Genomic DNA, 19,278 nt, shown 5'->3' with positions numbered 1-19,278 from the left:
TGTTTGTTAGAGATGAAGCAACATGATGTTCCGATTCTCAGACTTCCCTCAGAACGTATTTAGGTTAAGTTGTCCCACGTCAGCTTTTTCAGATTTATTCGCAGAATGGTGTCCTGTGTGAAAGGCCTTTTTACTGGTTACCCATCGCCAGTGTTTATTTGGTCCGTGTTTTTTTGTTTGTTTTCACGTCTCAGGAATAGATAAAAATCTCAGCGAAGGCGCCAGCCTGGGGATATTTCAAGTCCTGCTATGAATACCAGTACAAATGTTTATAATGCCGCTAAGGTGCAAGGTTATCACTAAACTCCACGACACACAAACTGACACCCAAACGTATGAGGCCTTGTGGGTATTAATAGGTTCCCCTATGGGAATAAGCTGTGGGAGAGATTTTTCTGTCATCTGCAAGCACATTAGATCCTTGAAAATGGAGAAGTGTTTGAAATGCTAAATGTCTGCTCTGTTTGCTTTGTGCCTCCAGGTAAACATGACGTCAGATCTGGAGGGGAGCGACATGCTGGCAGAGAAGGCCGACAGGAGGGAGTTCATCGACTTGTTAACCAAGATGCTGACCATCGATGCAGACAAGAGGATCACCCCGGTCGAAACACTCAACCACCCTTTTGTCACTATGTCTCATCTCCTTGATTTCCCGCACAGCACACAGTACGAGCTCAACAAGCCCTGCTGTTGTTGTTTATATAATTATCATTTTGAACAGCGATGCAACATCTGCCACTGTCATCAGACACAGTGCTCATGCCTCGTCTGTCTCCCTCACTCTCTCTGTCCGTGCAGTGTGAAGTCGTGCTTCCAAAATATGGAGATCTGTAAGCGTCGCGTCAACATGTACGACACGGTCAACCAGAGCAAGACACCCTTTATCACCCATGTGGCCCCCAGCACCTCCACCAACCTCACTATGACCTTCAACAACCAGCTGAACACTGTGCACAGCCAGGTGAGAGTGAGCCAAAAGAATTCAACAGTACACTAATAGGGCTAAGATAATTGTATTTGCGTGATAGGTCCCAATAAAAAAACATACGGAACCTTCAAAATAAAAGCATAGAACATAGAATGGAGCATGCAGAGTAAGTGCTCAAATCAATAATTAATGCAGAGTCAAAAATACAAACATACCAAACGGTCACTATCAAACAGGGCTGTTGAGCTGAATATAGACAGCTTAGAAATGCAGCTGTTTGCACCTTTGTTCTATATTTTTTATGTCTGTTCTTCCTGTTTTTCTGTGCGTATCCATGTTTGCTGCTTTGGTGCATGCATATCTGTTTGCCTGCATTTTGTCCGTGCCCCAGGTCCTGTGGGATTGTCACAAAGTGCTGATTACACACATGACAAGCCACACTTCCTGCTTGCCTTGCATTCTGGGGCTTTCAGGCCTTAAGAATCCCTTTACCAGGCTTCCTCTCTCTTTCCCCTCTCACTCATGTCCTCCTCTGTCTCCTCTTCTTTCCTTCCATTTCCCCGGGTTGAGCCTGTGGTGCTTTACCGCTTCGCTCGCGTATGGTCTGTGAATCGAAACTGCTGACTTCTGGCTTCTGCCGGAATCACCAAGCGTCTGGTTGCAAGGTTTTCCAGATTGTGCTTAGTTACAACTCTTGCTCCCCCCCCCCCCTCTCTTTAGTAAACAGAGTTCTTTATCACCAACTATATCGAGCCAGCTCACACTGAGTGGAATGCGACAAAAACCCAATCTTGCTGTGATTTAAATGAATTAACATTCCCTCAGCTTGTCTTTTCTGCGCCTGGCTCTGAGGGCGTATGGACAGAGTTAAGTTAGTGATTTATTCAGCTTGATTCAGTTGTAAGACTAGACTGCATCTGGCCTGTATTTTGCTTGTTTATGATGAATGCCACAGTGCCATATTGATTATGTTCTCTCCCCTGGTGTTCATCAAAGACGCTAAAGAGAGCAAATGAAAAATGAAAGCACCGTCTTTGTATTTCCCTCCATCCCGACGTACACCTAATGAAGGGCTAAAATTAGACGTGTCTTGTGGAGCATATACTGCTTACAAGCTGAGCAAATGCTGTCTCTTAAAAGCATTTGTTTGTATCCAGGATGTTCCCAGGCAGTCTTCGTAATCCACATGCCTTATTAATGGTCAAGACATGCCGGAGTTACCTAAGCTTACGTAATTATACAATGACTGTTGGCTGTTAAATATTGCTTCTGTCATGCATAATTGATTTGGAGGGTAGATAGTGAAGCTGTGATATGAAGTGTCAAATTTGGCTGCAGCGTATTATATTGGCCTATTATTAGTCTGTAGCATTTGCATTTAAACTGGCTTATAATATAATGTCTTTATGACTTAAACACTCACAATTTAAGCAAAAAGAGATGTTCATGCTGCCGTGTGGTTTACGCTTATGGCAAACTGGGACATGCAAAGCATCAATAAATGAAGTGTACTGTCAGAGTGGATTTCCTGTCCAGCGGTGCCTTATTCTCGTCAGGGTCTGTGCGCTGATCATTCTAAATTTGCTCTGGTGACATTTTGTTCATTGATGGTTGATTATTCTTCGAACTGATTGCATCTCTGTTCACATTCTTTCTTTCCCTCTAATTAATCAAATCAACAGTCTGAATATTTTAAGGCATGTTTAAATCATACACCCAATTTTCTCATTCTTTCATCTGTGGCTCACTGTCTGTCTCCTTTTGAGCTGGTTGTTGTTTGCATTTTAATGTTTCAGTTATTTTGTTTCGATTGTTCCTTTATATTTAGCCTTTCCATCCTTGGAGCTCATCTTTTCTTCCCTGTCACTCCCATTAGTACCTCCACTTTCATGATTTTTATTTTGGTCCAATCATTCCTTTAGGCCACCAACCTGGCTCCCTCCTCCACCAACAATGCCACCCTTTCCTTTTCAAGTCCTGATGTCTCCATACTAAACTACCAATCTACACTCTACCAGCCCTCCGCTGCCTCCATGGCAGCAGTGGCCCAGAGGAGCATGCCCCTGCAGCCTGGGGCTCCTCAGCTCTGCGCTGCCCGGCCTGACCCCTTCCAGCAGGCGCTCATAGTCTGCCCACCTGGATTCCAAGGTGAGGAGGTCTTTGCAGTCCGTAAATTGCATAAATTCAAAAAATCAGATTTCTGGTCAGAGACAGTATTTCACTGCACAAACAGTCTTCTTTTACTTGCTTGTCTTTTTGTTTTTCAGCACACAGGCAGTGTCAGTCATAGCATTCCAACTGTGATTCATTGATAACTAGAGGCAATTAATCATTTGAGCAAATTTAATATAATTATTTTTATTCTTTTCCATAACTGCTGCTTTTTTAGTTTTTTCTATATCAAACTTAACAGAATGCATATTTATGTATAAGTCAGGCACACTGTGAGCATGTAAACCACATTTGATCTTTTGGAATTTATTTTAAAAATATTGTAGCAACATTATTTATAGGTGACAGATTTTCTTGTTTGTTGACATCCTCCATGCATGTGCTTTATTAATGCACAGGGCTGCAGGCATCCCCTTCCAAGCACACCAGTTACTCCGTGCGGATGGAGAATGCTGTTCCCATAGTGACGCAGGCCCCTGGTGCCCAGCCTCTGCAGATTCAACCTGGCCTTCTCACGCAGGTAGGCACTTTTAAGTATCGCAGAAAACGAACTAATAGAGTTTGAATCTTAACAGAGAGAGTGCCTGTCAGGAACATTTATGAACTTTGAACTGTTCACATTCAAACAAAGCCCTCTGCTTTCCTTTTTAATAAGCCTTCACTAAGAATAGTATCTATCGATGGAGGATGGAAATCACTCGATGTTCTTGACCCTGCCCCTGCTGGCAGCTGTTTTTCCTGAGTGCATTCAGGCAAGCTTTCCTGTGCCTCTCGCTCTCTCTCTCTCTCCCTCCCTCTCTCTCTCTCTCACTTCCTCTCTTCTCTCTCTCCTCTCTTCATCTGCCCCTACTCTCCTGGAGGCTGAGGCTGCTACGGTCTGATGCACTCAAAGGCAGGAGCCTTTCACACAGAGAAGGCCTTTACCAGAGCCTCCACGGTGGGGCTGGAGCTGCAGCTGCTAATATACAGTTGTTGCAAGTAGCAGAATAACTGTGCATCACTCTCTGCACACAGGCAGTAGACTGCTTCCATTGCCACGCCACCTCTTTCCCTATGGAAATTTCCATGAAGGCTTTAAATATCCCTGAGAATCCAGGGAGTTTGAAGCACTCCCTTATCTCCAGTTAATCATGCAGTAGGCAGGCAAGCAGGCAGCAAAGCGGTGTGTATGTGTGTGCACATGTCTGTGTTTTCTATGGTGGGTTAATCTGTCAGATACCAAATGGTGATTAGCTCCACGGCTGCTTCCAAGTCAGGCGCTCCAAATTACAGGCCTCAGAGGATCCTCGGAGGTCAGGGTAAGCTTGGATCAGGCTTTGCATGACCAGAGGACTCACAGCATCGCAAGAATGGGTATCGCGGATATTAAAATAATAACAAAGACGTAAGAGACACGACTTATGTCACAGTAAGGATAATGTCAGTTCTATTATCGTATCACGTGTGGCTTGCACATTGCAGCCGTGTTCTGCAGGTGTTCAATATACCCACTGTGCGCACACATGTTAAACAAAGACAGGCAATAGTTAACGTAAGCAGATGTTTTATATAGGCCAGCAAACAGCACACCTAATAACTGGGTGTGTGGTGTGTGTTTTTCTCTGTGTTTATTCCTTTACTGTGGGGGGTCTTCGAGGCTTAGCGGAGTCGTTTTTTTGCCTCTTGTGTGTGTTCTCCCACCTACCTATGACTTTATCCGCCTACGTTTTAATGTCATCCATCGACCCTTTGCCCACATCGCACCCTTGCAAGTTTAGCCCCCAAGCACCTATGTGTGCAGATAGAGAGACCAGAGTGAAGGAGCCTCCAAGCAGGGAGGCAGGAAAACCAGCGGGACCTTTATCTGGAGCAGGAATGCAGAAAATGTGGAAACAATTGGGAGTAAGAGCTGGGGCTCTGAAAGCCCTGAGGTGACAAAGGGTTTTCACCCAGGGAGTGTAGGTCGAGGTGGGAGGCGTTTGGGCCACTGATAGCGATGGTAGGCCTTGAGTTGAAAGAAAATGGTCTCTTAACTGGGTTACCATTTCAGGGCAGACAGGCTGGTTACACAACGCAGACGCCTAGTGAGAGGGGGATATAGAGTACCAGGAATGGAGATAGAGAAAGGAGGAGGAGCGGGAGATGGATGGATGTATTAGAAGCCTCTTAATGGCATGTTGATAAAAGACCTTGGATGTGGTCTTAGATGTAAAGACCATCTCCAGCTCCAGAATGTTCCATTAGAGATGTCAGTCATCGGTACACAGACCAGGCAGCTCTGCTAGCCTGCAGATGCCCCCCTGCAGCACTGGACTTTGCAACCTGCCTCAGATTAAAACAATTCAACTGCAACCACACTTCAAAACAGACCAGCTATTTTGTGTTAAAATATGACAGAAACAACCAGATCAAAGCAAATGTTGATGAGAAGGTAAAATACAGTGGCCATATATACAGATTATCTGCTTTGCATGTGGATTTGTGCCTCTTGTTCTCTTTCTCTTCTCTCCGTCTTTCCCTATTTAAATGTGTGTGTGTGCTGCAGCACATAGTGATGCCGTTGTAAATAGATGTGCAAATGGTATTAAAGGAACAATTCATTAGCCCTGACATTAAAGTGCTAATCAATAGAACTGCATTAAACTATTAGGGTTACACACACAGTAACACACAAACGTGTTCAGGCATGCAGGCACACATACTCATCTTGGCACATCTCGGAGCGTAGCTTGCCTGATAGTCCTCTCGTTCTGCATCAGAAATACAAAGTAGCCTCTTTCAGAGCAGCTTGAATAGATTCTAAGACTTTAATTAGAACATTGGTCAAGTCAAAGACATAATCACACTAAAACCATAAAGACGCACGCATGCATACACTTACTCCGTCATACACAGGCACACAAACAAAGGAGCTGCTGTACATTTTTATTAAGTCCTGGTCTTATCTCTTTTGTCGATGGATGTCTCCTTGAGGCTAGCAGAGTTCATATTAAATGTGCCTGGTAGCCAGTTTAAACCATCTGTTATGCACTTTTGAAAAGACGCTGTCATTTATCACGACAGGCTCAAACTAATCGCCAAGTACAACGAGTCTCCTTTGTTTTTATGCTTAAAATGTGTGAACGAGCATTTAAATGCATACAATGTAAACAAAAAGTGTAACTTCCTGTCCTGTGACATGATTCCTAAAATTCAAAACAATAATAAATAATGACTTGGACATGTCGTTACATGGCAGCTGACTGTTTTTCTTTGTCTCCTTTTTCCTGACCTTTAAATCTTTGTTTACCCTCCAACTCATTTTTCTCTCCTTCTTCAGCAGGCCTGGCCGAGCGGCACCCAGCAGATCCTGCTGCCTCCAGCCTGGCAGCAGCTCACCCACACCTCAGTCCAACACGCCACTGTCATCCCCGACTCCATGAGCAGCACACAGACCCTTGCCAACTGGAGGTGAAGAGCAGTGTTTTTTGTTTGCCTTTACTTTTATTCCTTTGATTTTGCAGCGCAATGAATATTGAGGTCAACACTTTTTAACCTACATTTTTCTCAAGGATTCTGTTGAACTAAAAACAAATGTAATAAGCTGACACTTTAAAATCCCCATTGTCTGTAGCTCAATTTACGTATATTGACAGGACAGATTAAAAAAAGAAATTACGTAGATAGGCTTTAAGAACAAGTAGTCGTTTATGGCTTAAATCAGTCCAAATATGTTATGAAAATATGCACGAGACCAATTCATGAGGAAGCCTGTACTTGTGTGACAAGTCTTTTATCCTCAATTTTATAAGAGCAGATTTACCTCAGGGAGATGGCATATATACATGTAGCGAAATCTTATCAAGTATAGCCTGTCACTGTGATGACTTGATAAATGGATGGATAGATGGGAGAATGCAACCCAAGGGAGATAAGGGGGATGCAGGTATATAACGTGTCTGTGTGGATGGCTGCTGCAGCCATGTATGCTCAGATTCATTCTAAGCTGTCCATCTGTGACAAGACAACCCCCTCCCTGTGTCGCCCTCCCTTCCTGTCCAGTGGCAGCTCTGTTGTCCTCAGAGAGACGATTGGGAAAGTGTCGCACTTCCTCTGCAGAGCTATCGCTCCACAGCTGCTGGTGTCAGCTCCTCTGCCCTCCCTCTTTGCTCTCTCTCTCTCTCATTTATCCTCTTTTCTCCTCCTTCTTCTTTAGAAAAGTTTACTGCTGCCACCTGCTGGCTTAATTAGGAAGTACTTATCCAGTCTTCCTTATCCCCTGGAAATGTCAGATTTGACTGATTGACGTGCCCGTTTGTTTGTTTTAGTATTTCGTACACTGCTAGGCTACTTTACCTGAAGATTCCTTATTGTTTTTAACATTGTGGTAACATAAAATTGTATTATATTACAGGAATTCCCACCCACATGGCAGCCATTATAATCCCATCATGCAGCAGCCAGCCTTGCTGGCTGGCCACGTCACCCTCCCATCCAACCAGACACTCAATGTGGGAGTGGCACATGTTATGAGGAAGCCCTCAACCAATAACAACTCCTCTTCCAAAAAGAACAAACAGCACCAGATGTCTGGCAGGTACCTAAAGTCTCATAGATCTTAATAAATCTTCATACTGGAAGCTAACGATTGTTACCAAAGGTCACGTCTCTTTTAATTTTGAGGTCCAGCATCTGCTTGTTTTGCCCTCCGCAGCCACTCACTCTCTCATCTCTGTCTTTCCTTAAGGAACATGTCAACCAACGAGGTCTCATCCTCTCAAGTGGTGCTGTCTCCACAGCGCTCAAAGCGGGTGAAGGAGAATACGCCCCCGCGTTGCGCTGTGCTACAGAATGGCTCGACCTCTAACTGTCCGCCCACGCAAGGGTGTGGGGGTGGAGGGTGGGGGGCTAGTGAAACAGAGCAGGCTTCCAGCACCACTCGAGACCATCAGCACCAGCACAACATCCCCAGACAGACGATCGTCATCCCCGACACACCCAGCCCTGCTGTCAGCATCATCACCATCAGCAGCGACACAGATGAGGAAGATGACCACAAACAAAACAATAGGTCAGTGCTGTTTAGCACACTTACAGGTTAGCGTTTGTTGTTACTGTGAATCTTTACTGATGGAAGAAATCTGGGAACTTCTCGTGCAATATGAATTTCCCTAATAATCACATCACAAAGGGCTGTAGTCTTAGATCATCCAGGATAAAGACAGCAAAGACTCTTTTCAAAAACATGGAACACATCTGCTTTAAGTTAGCTGGAGATGTGTTTCCTGGCATTTCGAAGCCAGTTTTCTATCATGTTAACAAATGCTAATCTCTTTGATGTATTTTGTGTTATGCTATACACTAAAACTAAGTAAAAGTGAAGAAGTCAGAATGGAATTCAATTTACCTGCAAACCATTTAAATGTAGTTTTTGACTTCAGAGTAAGGCATTTACATTTATTTGTCAATAAATCCAATTAACATTAGAATGTAGTAATAGTTAATAGCTTCAAATATATTACCAGCATTGGCTCAATTAAGCATTACCAGTAACTGTGTTCTTTCTGCTTCGCTTCTATTTTTTCCAGCTCATCTTCTAAGCAGAGAAAGAATGTCATCAGCTGTGTGACGGTCCATGATTCACCAGAGTCCTATTGCTCCAGCAACAACAGTCCCTATACTGTTGAGTCGAGACCCCCTAACAACAACAGCTATGACACAAAGACCACCATCCTGGACAACTACAACAATGGAAACCCTCGCACCATCATCATCCCCCCTCTCAAAACCCAGAACAGTGAGGTCCTAAATGAGTGTGAGCGTCTGATGCCAGGTAAATGACGGATTTCTTGCAAAACATGGCCTCAAGCATTAGGTAGATTATCTATTATGTGGTTATAGCTGCTCCTTTCCAATTCAGCAAATCTGTATCCTTTCCTGTGCAGATGCAATGAACCATCAGAATTCAGCTTACAAGTTCAAATCCACCAATGGAGTGGTGCCTGGCAATAATCACATAGCCGGGGGTGTAACTGGAGGCGGGTCCTACCGACAGCAGCGCTCAGGGCCACACCCCCTCCAGCAGCAGCCTCTCAATCTCAGCCAGGTACAGTGAGAGGGTTCAACTATTGGGAACTTGTTATATTTACCTCATTGCTAAGAGTTTATTAATATCACTCGCACCTTTTAAGGTCATATATGGTTCATATCTGATTAGCTTGGCTAAAGAAAGGGGAAAAATCCACCCACTGACACTACTTAATCTCTGTCATCCCCTCATTCAGGCCCAGCAGCACATGGTAGCCGAGCGTAACGGAGGACATCGGCGCCAGCAGGCCTACATCACGCCTAACATCGCCGCTCAAGCCCCGTACTCCTTCCATCACAATAGCCCCTCTCACGCAGGCAACGTTCACCCACATTTGGCTGCCACGCACCTGCCTAGCCAGCCCCATCTCTACACCTACACCGCTCCTGCTGCTCTGGGTTCTACCAGCACTGTGGCTCACCTGGTGGCGTCACAGAGCTCGGCACGCCACGCGGTCCAGCACGGAAGCTATCCACCAAGCATCGTCCACCAGGTTCCAGTTAGCATGGGCCACCGTGTGCTGCCCTCGCCCACCCTGCACCACAGCCAGTACCAGGCCCAGTTCGCTCACCAGGCCTACATCAGCGCCTCGCCCGCCTCCACTGTCTACACTGGATACCCGCTGAGCCCCACCAAGGTGAACCAGTACCCTTACCTCTAGAGAAGACACTGACTGACACTGGAGAGCCTGACCCAGCGCTGCTGCTCCTTTCCTCAGCCTCAGCCCAACAAGAGCCCGTCAACATCCCCAAAATCTTCCCCTCGACCTCAGACGCAAACAGAGACAGAGGAACTTGCAATCCTCCTGAAACTGTCATGTATAACTTGAAGATATAACGACAGAGAGCAAAAGAAAAAAATACGATTCACAGCCTTTCTAGAAGGAAAAGTTTGGAGTTGAATTTTCGAGGGATTCAGTTCAAGAAATTTTGGTTTGTTTTTTTCTCTCTTGAAAGGGTCAGTTTCTGCTTTCATTTGCCTGTTCTTTACTTTAATAAGTCTCATTAGTTTTACAGGGAAGCATGGAGAAGGCCTTTTGAGACAGCGGATGTTTTCTGGTTTGTTTTTTTGCTTTTTATTTCCCCCTTACATTTGGGAAGTGACTGTCGAACAGGGGTTACTGACTGGAGAAATCCCGAGAAATCTGGGAAAAGGTGGAATACGGAAACCTGCTGCTCTTCAAAGAAAAAAAATATTGATGGCCTTGAACTGTCTCAGTATTTCCAAATCATTCGTGGTGTGGGGAGAATAGAAAGGCAACTCCTCCCACGCCACCTCCTCCAGCAGAGGAGGCTTCTGGAAATATAACCAAGAGAAGACAACAAACTTTTTAGTGTATTTATAGATATTTTTCCTTTCTGTTTCACCTTTATGATAATACTTCAGTTTTAGGTGTCTTAGCTGGGCCCCGTTCTTAGAATGTAGCAGTCTGCACCATTTTTTTTAATAAGTTTTTTTCCCCGGATACCAATAGATTAATTTGTTCCTTTTTTTTAATGTGATTGCACAAAGTGGTTATAATAACATAGGCATGTGCAACGTGATTGTCTGTGTGTGCTACTGTCAGCCATGCGTGTGTAGTCCACCTCCTCAAAACCCTCTTCAGTCTTTAGGTTTTGACCATTGTTTCCTCGTAGTGCCTTACAGATATAATGACACAGTTTACTTGGCTTGGATCCTGAAAGCCACAAGAGACTATAGCTATACTTAGAGACACATGTTTCCCTGATTTGACATCCTAATCGGGGCAGTTGTAGCTCTCTTCCAGGTGTAGGCTCAGCCCTTGCTGTTTCTTGTCCTTAATGACAGCGTACCGTAGATGACGAAGATTAATGTCAGAGCTTTTATCACGCTAAGCTTTTTTATTATGTGTGCATGAGATAACTTGCCTGGGGTACTTACCAAAGTCGTAGATAAATTCTTGCTACGTTTGCTGTGGATATTAATGTAAATGTGAAAATGTACAGTATAGCTGTAGCTGTAAACCTCTATCACAGTGGCACCCAAAATGTGGCTTTAGTTAGGATTTTGTTTCTTTTGAACCACGCGAGGGAAACGCGTGTCGTGATCGCAGAGCAACGATATTGGCTCAGTTTTCGTGTACAAGGAATGAGTTACAGTAAAATGTTTGAGACTCAGCAGAGGCAGGTTAAGAGCTAGTCCGAGCGAAGGGCCTGACGGAAAGTGTTGCCACGAGGGTGATTCTGTAAGGCTTTAGATAGCCTGGCTGCAGCAAAGAGACAGCGTATTGAGGGTTGTTGAGAGAGGTACAGTGTAGGCATGAGTTAAGGGGCTGGTTGAAAGCATAGGGTCAGTTTAGCAGGGGACTGTGGAGGGCAGGGCGAAACTCTCGATTTTAAATGGGACTAAAATAGTAGCAAGTTGGCAAAGAGCAGGTTGATAGTAAACACTGAGCCCAATCTCAACATGTCCGAATGGCGTAACATTCGGACAGAAATCCTTTTTTTGTTGTTTTCATGTGTTCCTCTTGTTGTTTGTTTCTGCAGCAAAGATAATTGGAAGTTGATTCACGGAGGTTTTGAAGGGAACAGAAGGGAAATGTCACAGCATACACCTGGAAGGGCACATCGTGGATGGTTTGTCGTCGCTGTCCATTTGTCTTCGAACCAGGTTCACCACAGACACCGCCATGCCAGCCAGACAGGATACCGAACACTTAGAGAACCAATAGGGCTGTCGCTTTGTGTGTTTGCTGCTTGATTTAATAGATTTCAATTTCTTGTAGCTAATAATAAAATTAATCTCCTTTGTCCTCTCGAACGTGGGCACATCAGAACTGCTGGTGATTTAGTGAAAGCCTTCCCCTCTCCTTCATGGTATGCCATAGTACTTGCATTTGAAGTGATTTTTTTTTATTAAACATTATCTTGAACTTTTGGACATGGCTGTAGTACATGTGTTTATTTTTAGAGATTGTTGCAATAATTCTTGTTGATGTTTTATCAGAGCGTGTGCGTGCGTGTGCGTGTGTTTTTATTATATGTCAGGCTCATTTCTGTTTTATAACCTGGGGGTTGATGTACAGTGATATTTAGTATTTTGTTGAGGTGGTTGCACCTGTGTAAAGTGTTGCAACACTGCTGAAGATGATAAGTGTTGAGTTGACGATAATCCACTGGGGGCCCTTATCGATACGTGCTCGTCTTGAGGATGCCATGCCCAGGTTTGAAATCCAGCGGTCCCCCGATGGGCCCCAGAGTGGTCTTTTATCCCGGTACTTTCCTCAAAACTCTCCCCTCCCCATCAGCTCCAGCATGCAAGCCTCGGGTCCAGGCGCTTAAAGATGTGATTACATAGTATGTTGCTGGTTACGTCGTTTGTTGTCTTTTTATTTGATATTATTTTACCTACTTAATTTCTTCTGGGTCATTGGGGCCTTAGCACACACACACACACACACACACACACACATAAGGGAAGTGATTTTCCATGGAAATCTTTTAGCTCCTCTGTTATGACACAAACTACTGAAACATTCCACTGTTTTGAGGGAATTTGGCATTACCCACGCTACACTGCTGTCCAGACCCCACCCCACTCCCCCACTCTTTTCAGGATGGGGCTAATGTTGACACACTCTGACTCTTTTGCTTGTCCCACCAAAGACTTTTACAGATCGATCATGTACAGCACAGCACAGTACAAGCAATCCTCCACAGCGTTGCAGACAGGCAATAACTTCTGGTCTCATCTTTAAATGCTTTACAAGTGCTTTTGAGGACATGTTGTTTCACCACCATGAAATGTATATGTGTGTACAACAAACGAATGCACAGGGAGGATTTGGCATACTTCTTGCAAACAGCACAGCTATTTGTTTCTGGACATTTAACCATTAGAAGAGCTGCAATGTGTTTGAAAGCTTTTGTTTTTTAATGTTTTACTTTGATTATTCCTCATATTTGGCCCCTGTTTAGATTAAATCAATAATTGTCTAAAATGATCAATTTTTCTGTTGTTGATGTTGTAGCTTTATTAGCAGTGTAAGAAAATTAATTTTAAAGGTTGCCATTGAGGAGAATGGCCCGTTAATTATTATGGAAATAATCAAAAATATACCAAGTATACCTTTAAAAGCGTGGTCACCTGCACAAAATGAATGTAATATGTGACCTGTGAGTGAAAGGAAGTGGCAGGAATGGCTTTAGATCTTTCTCCGTGGGTGACCATTAGTTTAATTTCTACACCATTTGTGGCCATGCATGATGCAATAACTAAACATTTGTTCTCCAGCGAGGTCCCACATGAGACTAATTATGTAAAGTTACCGGTATCACGAGTTGGGGATATTGAATAATCGCTATTTTCTCAAATCAAACAAACACGGTGAAAAATAACTTGATGTGTACGATACATTTGTCTATCGTTTTGTTTCACTTAACCAATGTTTCGTGTTTTCTATGAAAAAAGGGGGGGAAGAAGAAATATGAGCATTAATGTAGATCGAGTGACCTTACAATTACCAAAATGTGCTTAAGTAGAGTATAAAAATGTTTTCTGTTGCTGTGGTGAGTGTAGCCTTCCCAGCAACAACCTTTATTCTTAAGTACTGCCTTCCAAATGACCAATAATACCTCCAAAGCTTTAAGGTGACGTTTAAATTAGAGAAAACATAAGGCAGCATATCTCTCTCTTTCTCTTTATGAAGCCTGGCATTCTCCTGAGATACACTCAAACTTCCACTTTTGCCCACGGTGTCATCTTGCATACTCGTCGTCCCGGAGCTTTGGAAACACTGAGAAACATTCCTGCGAGCGCGGCGCACGCAGTGCTACATTAGTCTTCTTCGAACAAACTCCTCCAAGCTGGCTCGAAGCTTAGTAAGCGAACAGGCAACCTGCAACGTCAAATCACATGCTTGTACGTCATTTGGCAAAGTCACAGCTGCTTCCCAAAGTACAAAGGAGTTTAAGGACAAGTGTTAGGTGGATAAATCATGTGCTGATGAACTATTCTGTCACCAGGAAATTCATAATCTAGTTACACGAGCATTCTTGAAGCCCTTATGTATGTTTTTTGTTTTGTTTTATTTTTTGGTTTTTAATATATATTTGTTAAGGGGATCTGCTCCTTTTGCTGGCTATTCTTTGGGGGAATTCAGGTTAAGGTGGTCAAGGTTTGATGCCGTCACCGACACTGGCGTCAAGTTATTGAAACTTTAAAAAGTGATTTCTTTACGTACTGAGTTAATATTCATTCGCGCACAACCAGGATATGGATTGATCTGCACCAGCCGATTACCCCAATCTGCAATGTTATGAGATGTTGGGGTCCACATTTAAGAACTTTAAACATTTGGGTTATTTTACTGGAATACTTGGTAGACCAAAGCTACTACATTCAAAGATGGATTTTCTTGTTTGTCTTAATCTTAGGATCACTGTCCCTTTTGGGATCCTCAGTATAATCAAATTATAATAATCAAGTTATGGCAGTTTTAAATAACTACTCACACAAAGAAGGCGATAATTGAGTTTGTTAACATTTTCTAAAGACCTAAGAGCGCGTCAAACCCTGACCCCCTTTTGTGTCCATTGCTGTATGGTTTATCAATGGTGTAAAATCTCATTCTTTGTCGATAAAGCTAATGTGTGCTGCAGTATTTCCTAGTATACTTCTCTGTTTATTGTCTTTTCTTATTTACTTTGGTTTATTGGGGTGTGATGTCTCATTATTTCAATCTGTTGACGTAGCGTTCAATGTATACCCTGTTCCTTAGCCTAATATTAAGTATGTTATGAGAATGGATATTTTACTGGCTTTATAGAATGTTTAAATAAATATAATAATGACAATAAGAAAAAGGATTAATTAAACCTCCTAACAAGTTGAGTACTTGCTACTAAGCGCTTGTGTTACCATTATGATGTCGTGTGCTTCTCTTAATCATTTTCGTTGTAGAAAAATGGAGTGAATTTATATTAGGCTTCGAAAAAACTAATGATAGCATTGTAAATTTTACAGGAGGATTTTAACAGACAAACAGCTTCGTCAAATAGAAGAATATAGTTATTTTAATTGTCCTCTTTACTAACTGTAGGGTGACAAGGGGCTCCCGTTGTGGTGAACTATGTTATAGCTTGTTATTCACTGTTACTTTTGATCATTTTTTCGGTCTCCGAGGTGAATCGAGTTATTAATGAGAATTTGTATGCTCACATATGCATATTGTATATGTGTAGAAATGTAATCACACTTTGTCTTGGATTTACATTAAACTGTTAAGTCACAGCATCGGTCTCCTGTTGTCTACTTTGGGGTATATGTGTGTGTGCATGACTTAGCTTCATTGTTTGCACTGAGTATAGGTCTCTTGCAAAACCTCAGAATTAAGTGCAGTTAGATTGCGCTGTGTGATCTAAAATTAATTAATTAAAATGTCTGGACATGGCTTATTGTGTATTACAATTAAATAAATATTTTATGCCATGCAATGTATTCAAAGTTGAAAACCAGCTTGTACCAGCATGTAAAAAATGTGTAAAAAAGATTTTCATTGCTTTATTTTATTTCACAGTTGTAAATGGTTGAGAGAGAGCCCTTTTTTATACTCTATAATATGTAACTGCATAAGCTCATCATAAATTTACACATTTTTGAAACTGCACACAAGCTACAGCTGTTATATAAATGTGGTAGTATAAAATGTAGTTCTTGGTATTCTCTGAAAACAATGGAGTCTCACCTTTTAACCATTTAAAGGACTTTATTTAGCTCATTAGCTACACTAAGTCACGTTTGGTTTTCACGACATTTTGATCCAGTGACCGCAGCAAGATTCAGAGAGAAATAAATAAAAGAATAAAAAGAAGGCTATACACCACACCATCACCAGGTGGCGGTGTTCGCCATGATGTTCACTTGATGTTCACGTCAACTTGCAGTGACGTGATCAGGTATGCTAATCATCTCCATTTATTTGCAACCACAAAACTCTGCAATGGGCAACGTTTACACGCTGCATCACTGGGCCCTATCTTTGCCACTAGGATGATTATTTTTAAATTTACATAGAGCATTAACTTGTTTTCAGAAATGTGTTAAATAGCAACAGAAACAAACGCATTAATTGTTTGATACCACAGCCTTAAAAGTCTCACAACTATAAAGATAAGACTGAGGCTTGTAAATGTAATGTTAGCTGACCTGCATATAATTACATATTAGGGTAATAGAATATTTTTCGTTTGAACTAGCGGAAGAAGGTCAACTCTATACAGCCAATAAAAATATAATAGCTATACCTTAGGGTGAGTGCATCAATGCATGAGGTTGCCGTGGAAGCCGCAGACGCCTCATGACGAAGACCAACCTAATATTTAAAAGGCCACCGTGACAGAAAAGAGGCTGAACCAATGGGAATACGTCTTGGCAAATTAGAAACTAATCAGATCTGTCAGAGGGCGGGGCTATCCCAATCCTCGGGACGAGAGAAGGTAACTGTTACCAAAAGAGTGTCAGATGGAAGCCAGTCGCCTGTTCGTGCACACCACGTATACACTGAAAAAACTTCAAAGGCACGCAGGTGGGCACGGGGACGTTAATGACAAAGCTCCACACAGCATTTGATTTCATCCAAGGATATCCTCTCCTCACGCTCACAAAGGAACTGATAGAGTTGGAGCTCCCTTTCTTGGTAAGTCTGTGTGCGCAGCTATGAGCTGGCTTACAGGAATGGCAGGGGGCGAATTGAGAAGGAAAAATCGCTTTATGTATGCACTGAGCGCAAGCTTTGGGAAATATCATCAAATTATTTTGGCTAGGCAGCGTTTAGCGTTTTTCTGTCAGACTCAAACGAGGGATGGAACCTGCTTTGTCTAGCTAAATGAAAAGCCACATGACCATTAAGCTTGCAAGTAACGGGACGGGATGTAGGACAAGAGACTACTGTATCATGATAAAACCCGCTGTGAGAGCGCCTTAAAGCTAGCCATGCATCCGAGGGATGAGGTCTGTGCTGGATCGTCTTTTGCCTTTTTGACCTCCTTACAGATTTGTTCACTTTATATGGAGTAAGTTGCTTTATTTTGCTTATCTGATGGGATAATAGTGATTGTTTTAACGACCAAATTGGCCATGAGTGTGAAAACTGCAGGATAAATAAGGTAAATACTCACTTTTTATGAACGATCCAGGGCATGGATAAAAGAAAATGTATTGCTCCAGTCATCCGATAATATCTGTTATTAACGTTACCCTAAAATTGCAGGTTTGAAATGATTTAAGTAGTTTTCACTTGTTCTTCAGTTTACTGGGGGATTCTTAAGTTAACGCAGTGATACTCAAGCAGGCTGTTTTTAAATGTCTCACTGTTGCTTCTTTTCAACAGTTTTTCTCCACTACAAAGACATGGGATGGAATAAGGGGCCTTAAAGTGAAGAAGAGCAAACTAAGGAGCTCACAAAAACCTAACCTGCGATTGTCTTTTTGGAGTGAATCTTCTCTCCTTAACCGGATGACATGCCTTGACTCAACACCCACCGTACAATGGCAGGTTTAGTCTCCACTGTGTGTTTGGTGGTGATGCCCAAAGCTCTCATGCACACCCACAGCCAGCGTGCTGTGTTTCTGGTGGTAACAGTGTTGTTAAGAGTGATCGCAGCTGACTTACCTGGGGCAGGTAAGAGAACACTTTTCTTTTTTTGCTGACTCACAGAACATGATCCACTAAGTACCTTGTGTTACATAAGTGGCACAGATCAATATCGTGTCCAACATTCAGGTAGCTTTGAGGAACAGCATTTAGAAATAATATTCCAATTGAGTTCAAGTTGCAAGCAAAAATTGAATCGGCACACGTTAACGTTTATTTCAGATTAAGAACGCTACAAGGAGTGTATTTGGGATTATTTTGAAGGTTAGATTTACAAATTCTAAGTCTTTTTTTTTGTGATTGTCACTTAATCTGAATAACTGCAAAAATTGCACTAACCTGAAAGCAAATGTCAGTATTTCACACACGTTGTCCCTGTTTGTGATACTATTGTGTTAATGTATCCATGATGCATTCTGGGTCCAATCAAGATCTTTATCTTGATGGGTTTGCTTCTGGTATAGCTTACCCTCTGGTCAGAGTGAAATAGGAAGCCCTGAAGCATTAGTCAGTTTCTCTATATAATGTGTTCATTGTTACAAGTATGTGCTATATTTTAACAATATCTGACAACCAGTCACATCCAGGAGATGCCTTTTTTTGTGGGCCACTGAATAGCGTTGCTCATGTAGTTGGGGGTTATTATTACAGACCGTGTATAAGCCAACTTAACCAGTCAGCTTCCAGTCATAAGCTTGCTTTCCTTAAGTGTAAGCCACTATTGCTAACTTTTTTCCTTAAAAAGGTCCTTAATGACAAAGTAATGAGCGGTTTCATAGAAATATACATGAATTCATTTTATTTGTCATTTCATTTGTGGAAACAGCTTCTCTGTCTGTTAGTTCACTTTGTTGTGAACTTACCACTGTTATGATTTTCATGAGAACAGTGCTTTCTGCCCTGATGTAGTCACACTGAAGACTACATGCACACATACACACAGACACATCCTTGAATCAGAAGTGACTCAGTTCGTCTTGTACACAGAGTCCGGGGTTAAACCAACTTCCAGTAACTGTAGAAAGAGAAAGGGTCTAAACCCTTTGACTTGATGGGTGCTTTCTCTGGGCTTAATTTTATTGATAGTGACATTATCCCACTAACACACTGCCCAGTGAAAAAGACCGTGTTTAGAGGGTAGCCAAAAACTCATGATATTGGATGGTAATAGGATTATGTATTAAATGCCTGGGTGAAAACCTTGTGCAGGAAATTAGGCATTAGCGAGTCTTAAACTCACACTTGTTTGATAACACCTCCATTCAGAGCTTTTTAGCACAGGCTATCAGCCATTTGTTATATAAAATACTATCAAATCATTTGGTAAAGCACTACATCTTATTGCAAGTTTGATATATTGACATGTGTGTTATTTGCATTTGATTGTCATTTTTAAATGGCATTCTGAGATTTACATGTTTCTTGTGATAGCCTTCTAAAGGATATGCTAGATATATGTAGATGGTTTAACATCTATGTTTTTATGGTTAAACATTTTAGGGCTGTTTTGTTTGTTTC

At 42.3% G+C, this 19,278-nt stretch overlaps 2 protein-coding genes across 4 annotated transcripts in view; both read left to right on the top strand.

The window, feature by feature from the left end:
• Positions 1-15,399, top strand: part of hipk2 (homeodomain interacting protein kinase 2) — a 65,817-nt gene extending 50,418 nt beyond the window's left edge. The window contains exons 6-15 of one of the 3 annotated variants that reach the window (XM_039615399.1): positions 482-666; positions 799-961; positions 2,947-3,076; positions 3,499-3,620; positions 6,399-6,529; positions 7,473-7,655; positions 7,806-8,129; positions 8,647-8,891; positions 9,004-9,164; positions 9,343-15,399. In XM_039615399.1, the coding sequence (XP_039471333.1) occupies positions 482-666; positions 799-961; positions 2,947-3,076; positions 3,499-3,620; positions 6,399-6,529; positions 7,473-7,655; positions 7,806-8,129; positions 8,647-8,891; positions 9,004-9,164; positions 9,343-9,807 (2,109 nt within the window). In that variant the 3' untranslated portion in view covers positions 9,808-15,399. Of the gene's footprint in view, positions 1-481; positions 667-798; positions 962-2,850; positions 3,077-3,498; positions 3,621-6,398; positions 6,530-7,472; positions 7,656-7,805; positions 8,130-8,646; positions 8,892-9,003; positions 9,165-9,342 lie in introns of all 3 variants that reach the window. The other 2 variants (XM_039615398.1, XM_031725990.2) reach the window with 2 other exon arrangements.
• A 1,097-nt stretch (positions 15,400-16,496) lies between these two features.
• Positions 16,497-19,278, top strand: part of si:ch211-1e14.1 (UPF0606 protein KIAA1549) — a 36,143-nt gene continuing 33,361 nt past the window's right edge. Inside the window, exons 1-2 of the mRNA XM_039615804.1 lie at positions 16,497-16,803; positions 17,497-17,787. Of these exons, the coding sequence (XP_039471738.1) occupies positions 17,655-17,787 (133 nt within the window). The 5' untranslated portion in view covers positions 16,497-16,803; positions 17,497-17,654. The remainder of the gene's footprint in view (positions 16,804-17,496; positions 17,788-19,278) is intronic.

The sequence above is a fragment of the Oreochromis aureus genome, linkage group 7, assembly GCF_013358895.1.
Source record: "Oreochromis aureus strain Israel breed Guangdong linkage group 7, ZZ_aureus, whole genome shotgun sequence".
NCBI lineage: Eukaryota > Metazoa > Chordata > Actinopteri > Cichliformes > Cichlidae > Oreochromis > Oreochromis aureus.
Note: the sequence above shows the minus strand (reverse complement) of the source record. Positions and strands in the feature narration are given on the sequence as shown.